Source organism: Gavialis gangeticus, unplaced genomic scaffold (assembly GCF_001723915.1).
Source record: "Gavialis gangeticus isolate Ggan-Ray unplaced genomic scaffold, GavGan_comp1, whole genome shotgun sequence".
NCBI classification, from domain to species: Eukaryota; Metazoa; Chordata; order Crocodylia; family Gavialidae; genus Gavialis; species Gavialis gangeticus.
The window spans coordinates 17014591-17021505 of NW_017729011.1; the positions used below are offsets into that span (position 1 = coordinate 17014591).

The window sequence follows — 6915 nt, forward strand, 5'->3', positions numbered from 1 at the left end:
TTCAGAGCATTGCTAGTGCATGGGTGGTGTGTCCTGTCTGTGGGCAGACCCTCACACGTGCATTGGACTCGGCAGCTATCAAAGAACTCATCAGCTCATACACCATGCTCTGTAAAGAGCAACGGTGCTAATTGATTGATTGTAGCAGGGTGTGTGGCCTCCACCCCGGATCCCTTGGGCATATATTGGTAACCTTTTGTAGAAGCGGGACGTTGGCTGCCTTGGTTTCCCTGCTTTATCTGTGCCCAGTTTGGGTGCTAGGTCTGTGTTGGCTCAGAATTGATGGTCTTGCATAGAGTTTGGGTGATGGATGATATAGGATGGTTTGGATAGGGGTTGGGCCTGCCTCAGGTAGAGGTTGGACTGGATGAGCTCTGGAGGACCCTCCTAGCCTGACTCCTCTACGATTCTATGACATTTCCAAGCCCCCACCCAGCCAGGTGATATGGTCCCCTGTGTGGGATATGACCCAGGGCCCCCAGCCCCACATACCCTGGATCCAGCCCACAGACTAGGGATGAAAGGTTGGGTACGGCTGCTGCAGAGAAAAAGCCTTGCCTCACCTGAACCACCCTCAAGAGGGATTTTGGTATCAAGCAGAAAGGCCTCTCTCGAACTCTGGTCATGCCATTTCATAGGAGAGGAGTTTTGTCTCCTTTCCATCGCTTATGTCCTGTGTGAAGCGTGCAGCCCTTATCCTTGTAGGTGATTCCTGGGAAAGTCTGTGGGTCTTTCCATGCCTGTTGGAACCTCTGGAGCAGATTGTTACAAAGGGTTTGGCCTTGGCTCTCTTGGAAATTCAAGCATTTTGTGGCATTTGAGTTATTTGCGATGTATTCCGGTGGTTCTTCATTTGAAAGAAAGTGAGGAACAGCAGTTCTGTTGGCATAAAATGAAAATGGTCAAAGCTCAGGCTGAGAGCACCTTTATAAAGGATGTTAAAGAACAGAAGATTAATTTTAGCTTCCTAAAAATACGAACAAGGTAGGAACAGGAGCTGCTTTACAATAAGGCTGGGGTAGAGATTAAAGGTAACCTAGATGTGGCCTAATAATTAAATGAGTATTTAAGTATTCGTGTAAGATGTTGGTACAGAGCATATTATGTTCCAGTTGTATTATGTGGGTCAGAGACTTTGGGTTTTAATAAAGAGGGATTTCTGCAGGCTCTAGTAATAAATAAAGGTATGTATTGGGAACTTGAGATCAGATTGAGTGAGTGCTAAGGAGCATGTTAAATTAGCAGAGTTGAAGACATGGGTAGAAAGACAAGAGCTGGTGTAGTTGGAGCATACAAAAGAGAATGCAGGAGGACAAGATACTTGGTGGAATGATGAAGGTGCATACTGAGGGCAAGAGGCAAAGGGGAAGACTGGAAAAAGCTGGAAGGGCATTTTGGCTAGATCGTGTCAGGGAAGAAAGTATGTATATAAGATGGCAGGCAGGGGAGAAGAAGCAGAAGGAAATATATTACCAGACCCAGGGCAAATTTCATGCACTCAACAGAAATTTGTGTGTATTTTGTCTTTATACAATGGGAGCTCATCTTTTGGAGATGACAGAGGAGGAGTGTCTGCATATACTAGCGAGTTGTAGGTTGACTGAGGCTTCTTCAGTGTGATGCAGCCGTAAAAAAGGCAGTACAGTCCTAGGAAATATCAGGAGAATTTCCAATAGGAGGAGGTACTGGCATTAATGCCGTAGCGCAAAGCCCTGGTACCTCATTGGAAATACTGTGTGTTCTTTCTGGTTGTTCAGATTAAAGAAACCAAGGTTTCAAACTTGGACAGATGCAGAGAAGAGCTACTAGGTTGACTGGAGAACAGGGAGTCTGTGTTGAGGGGAGACAAAAAAAGCTTGGTTTGTTCAGCTTAGTGAAGCAAAGGCTGAGTAGGAAATATGATCACTTTTTTTTTAAATACATCCGGGGAGGGAAAAAGAGCTGTTTAAGCTAAAGGGCAGCATTGGCATGAAATCAAATGGGTATAAACTAACTGTGATTATATTTAGTTTAGAAATTAGGCTTGTGACCATTGGAACAGTTAGCTTTTGGAACAGCCATCCTGTAGGTGTGGTGGGGGAAATATTTCTACAAAAAAAAGTTTAACATGAAGCCAGGTGTATTTATGGAAGGGATGCTATGATGCAGTTGCTCGTAATAGCAGGAGACTGGATTCAGTGATGCTCTTGTAAATCCCACGTTTCTAATTGAAAGACTGTGTTTGGATAAAAGTAAGTTTTAATCTGATTGGTTTCTCCCTTCTCCGTGTCACTTCGAGTCACTGTTTAATTCTTTTGCACAACAGGATTTTCAGTTCAGAGCGCTGAAGAAAGTCCGAATTTTTGATGCTCCCGATGAGCTCCCCAAAGAGCGTTCCAGTCTCCTTGTTGTGTCTAACAAATATGGGCTGGTCTTTGCTGGTGGAGCAACTGGCCTGCAGGTCTTCCACACCAAAAATCTTCTTATGCAGAATCAAGCAGGAGAAGATCCCAATAAAATTGGTGAGCTTTGTCTGATTACAGTGGATATGTAGGGAGCCCCAGTAAGAGTGATGTGGCGTAGCTGATCCGTCTAGGTTTGCCTCTTTCTACTTGTCACAAGGTGGCTATAATGATCCAGGCCTTTGAAGCTGCCAGGCTTCCTTATCGGATGTCATTTAAAAGTGAAGTAACATATTGTGGCACAGATCAAACCAATAATCCACCTAACCCAGTCAGGATTAGGGGCAGGGTTCAGTGCCTTGGGGAAAATTGTCATCTCATTTCTGTGATTCTGTTTTTGTATCTTGACTTCCAAAGTAATGGTAGCTTCTGGGATATTGTCCATCAAATTAAAAAAAGAAGTCACGTTGAGAACTCTGTTCTCAGCATAAGTCCTTCCAATTTTTGTATTAAAATTGCAATCAAACTGGGTTAAGTCTTGGGTTCTCCAGTTTTTGAGCAAAGCACATGTCAAAGTGAGATATAAGGAAATTCCTCCAAACTCCTTATTATAATCATTTCACTTGAAGGTAGTCAAGGCATTTAAAAGATGCTTCCAGAAACTAATGGGCAGCCTGTCTACAGCTTTTAGCAATAGGGTCTTATTTATGGTGGTGGGTGTATGTGCTTGTGGTAAAAATTCTACTTTAAGTACACATGATGAGTGTCTAAAACTGACCACTCCATTCTGCTCCCCTTTCTTCTCTCTTTGTTTTCAAGTTGAGAATGTTCAAGGCATACTGGTTTCTATGAAATTTCCTGTGCATCACCTGGCTCTGAGCTGTGATAACCTCACACTGTCTGTGTGCATGACCTCCAATGAGATTGGTTCCTTCGTTGGCTTTTTTGATGTCCGAACATTTTTAAATCAGGTAAAGCATGTGTTATGGCAGGGTGATTAAATCTGGATGTGAAAGGAAGGATTTGACAGTAGAAAGGGCCTGTCTAGAAATGTTTGGGGTTTTTTTTGGAGGCGGGGGTGAGTGTCCACAAGAAAGCACACTTTGTAGGGAAAGAACTAAGGGCTATATTTAATGAGTCTTCAGTTATAATCTGCCTTAAGTTTCCTACCTGTTAAACAAGACTATTAACTGACCTGACAGATTCTTGTGAAGGTGAATTAATGTTTAAATGGCACAGTGACGAAAGTACTAAGTACTAAGGTCACTGTCCGCAACCCGGAACATGATAGACAGGAACTAGAAGCCTTCAGTTAGAGCTATAATATTTCTGCAGCACTTTGCTCACCTTTTAAAGGGACATTGTTAGGTTGTTCAAGCCCAAACTATCGAATGTAATGTATATTAATACTGGGTCCTAGAAAAAGGGACTGTATTTTGCCTTGTGTCTATTTAAATAATCATGCAAGAGGACTGGTATCTTGTAGTATTCTCATAGAGATCCTTTGCTCGTCTATTTAAACATTCCCATAGGTCTTAGTGGCCCTGCCATTACAGCACTGTGAAACTGGGATCTTTGTATGCTAGTGGTAAATGGTGAAAAATGAAGTCAATTTTTAAAGTTCCTTCAGTGATTTTGAAGAAACTTGCATTGTACTAGGAAGGTGTGTTGCAGTGAACACAAAACTTTTTGCTTTTCCTAAAGTTTGGGTACACATTGGAGCAGTTAATGCCTATAAACAACCATTGCAGATGAGCAGGTTCAAATACCCAGGGATTGTGACTTTGGAAAGATTTGCCTAGCACATGGAATTTGCATCCTGTGACGTTATTTTCTCTTAAAAAGGCTAAACAGCAGAAACGCCCATTTGCTTATCATAAGTTAGCCAGAGACACGGGCAGCATGGCAACTGTCAGCGATCTGAAATGGAACCCTACTATCCCCTCCATGGTGGCCATCTGTCTGTCCGATGGCAGCATCTCTGTCCTGCAGGTCACAGACTCTGTGAAGGTCTATGCCACTCTTCCTTCCTCGGTGGCTGTTACATCAGGTGGGTAAAACAGCTGTGGCTCAGTGGGAATTTTTAAGGATACATGATGCCTAAAGAATATGAAAGGGTTTGGCTGGCCACAAACACAGGGTAGTCATCTTTCAGGAAAAAAACTAACATCTTCATGGAAGCAGAGGGATTTAAATTTCCTCAGATTTTTGAAAGCTTTCATTAGGGTATTATTTCTCCTTGGTTTTTCTTGAGCAACACACCCTTACAGTAAAAGCTAATGATTTCTGCCCAAGTGGTAAAATGTAACAGGCTTTTGTGGCTGCATGCAGGAAATATGCAGTGGTCTGTTGTACATATAAAATAGAATTGCATTTTTTATTGAATCAGTCGGTAGATTCTTAAGTTCTCTATGACCAGGGGGTACCTGAGCCCTTTGGTATGTCACATGCATTCTTTATTCATAACCCAAACCAGGTCTGGTCTAAAGATGGTTACATTGGTTTAATGGGCATGCGTTTTTTTCTTTTGCAACCGGATATGATTAAATCAGTTTTATGTTGCATCTTTCCTCCTCTAAGGAATTTTAAACTTGGCTGTATCTGTCTAGCATGCCCCTGTTCAGTTAAGGCAAGCACTCAACTATGTGCCTCCAAGCAGGGGTTTGCATCAGCTCAAATTAATGTGTAAATGTGCGTAGGGTAGCTGTAAAGCACACATAAAGAGAATTGGAAGGTTGCTGCAGTTTTATTTGGACTGAATTATAAAGTTTCTTCACAATCACCTTTTTGCCGGAATGAGCCATATGGTAATAAACGTTATGGCTCCTATTGAAACAAAACAGCTTTACTGGAATTAACTGTTTGCTTAGCTGAGGAGGCACCTGAGTGGTGTTTAGTTTAGCAATGCTGCCCAGAGGTGTATGAGAACTGCATGAATCTTCCCTGCTATTGTGACTGTTGCTGATGAAGTCCTCTTGTTTTTGTCTAGTATGCTGGAGCCCCAAGGGAAAGCAGCTGGCTGTCGGGAAGCAGAATGGCACTGTGGTTCAATATCTGCCTGTAAGTCTTGTTCACACTATTTCTTTGTTTCCTTTCACTGCCTTCCAACCAGCTTTAATTTTGTCTTCCATTAACATTCAACTGCTGCCGAAGTGGAACATACTGCAGTTATTGCATTGTCTTTCCTGGAAGTTGTCCAAGCCATTTCATAAACAGTTAAGCATTTACCTTTGTATGTATTATACATAAGAAGCTCACCTGCTACTGAAATGCAGCTTTCCCCAGGGTGGAAGGTGGCAGATATAAAGGGAAAGAAAGAAAAAAAGTAACGTTTTGAAACAGCTTTTCCAAATGTCTGCGCAACTGAGTGTATGGGGTCTTTTTCTTTGTTGTGAAACCTTTTTTTTTTTTTCTTTCTATACTGAATAAACCAATGACATTTCTCCTTAAATCTAACTTGTGATTTTTCTTGCTATGATGCAGATGGTATATCCTGTAGTGAGCTTTCAAGGCAGCATTACCAGTTCTCCAGCTATGAGAGAAGTCCTTATCTCTAGTCCCCTCTGTGCACCATGGAGTGCTGGTTTTCAGTGACTCACTCTACACCAGCATGCAGGCCAGGGTGAACCTGGCAAGAATGCAGTACATAGTCATCAGCTGTGCCAATACACAGCTCCTCAACCCAAAGCATTATGCAGACTAGGAGTATGAAAATTACTGATGTCCCCTCTCAAGAACAAACCTTGCTAATCTGCTCTGTTATTTACTGTTCTGCTACCCTCTCTCACCAATCGCCCTCAAAGAATCAGACCCTGTTTTCCTATTCAGATTCCCAGTCTTCCTGCATTGCTTATTTCAGTTTTGCACAATGCCTTGGTGGTAGTTTCTCAGCACTGTAGAAAATAGTGTTGTTGGATGCTTGGCAATGGGAGAGCCTCTCAGAGTGCAATGGAAAAGAAGTGTAACATCCATATTTTTGCTCCAAGTTATCAGAGAACACAGGAAGAGCCCTGTGCACAGATCCAGGGCACTAGAGAGGAGTGATAATGTTTCCAATATTTCCTGTTGAAGTTGCAGTGCTCTGTTTTTCCCCTGTGAGTATATCTGGCACAAGCAAAAGGCTAAGAGGAGGCAGTTGAAACAACTCCAGTACAAACAGGCTCACTTGCCAGTGTTGAAAACTCTGAAAATAATCAGTGGCTGTTTTCAAATTGTTTATTACTTATCATAAGCGCTAATGATTCATTTCAGTGTCTTTACCATTGTGCATAATAACCAAATAGAGGCCAGGAAGACCCAAGCTGACACTGAAGTTGAAACATAATGCTTTACCTACTCGTTATATAACTAAGCACTGCTGAAGAATGAATCATTGATGTTGCTAGAAACTCTGTATTTACATAAATACATCAACATTTTAAAGTGGTGATGTTCTCCATTGTGTGATGTTGCTTCCCTGACAGACTCCAGAGCCTCAGAGTGTTCCTTCTCAGATTCCAAGATCCCAAACAGCACCAGCCATTTCATTTCTTTT

General features: G+C 42.1%; 1 protein-coding gene across 4 annotated transcripts in view; it reads left to right on the plus strand.

Moving 5' to 3' along the window:
- NUP214 (nucleoporin 214) overlaps positions 1–6915 on the plus strand; it is an 80266-nt gene that overhangs the window by 6235 nt on the left and 67116 nt on the right. For all 4 annotated transcript variants that reach the window (XR_002096217.1, XM_019510690.1, XM_019510692.1 and 1 more), the window contains exons 2-5: positions 2306–2501; positions 3201–3352; positions 4227–4431; positions 5371–5441. Coding sequence is in view for 3 of the 4 variants with exons in the window: in XM_019510690.1 (XP_019366235.1) it covers positions 2306–2501; positions 3201–3352; positions 4227–4431; positions 5371–5441 (624 nt within the window). In the remaining variant the exon portion in view is untranslated. The remainder of the gene's footprint in view (positions 1–2305; positions 2502–3200; positions 3353–4226; positions 4432–5370; positions 5442–6915) is intronic.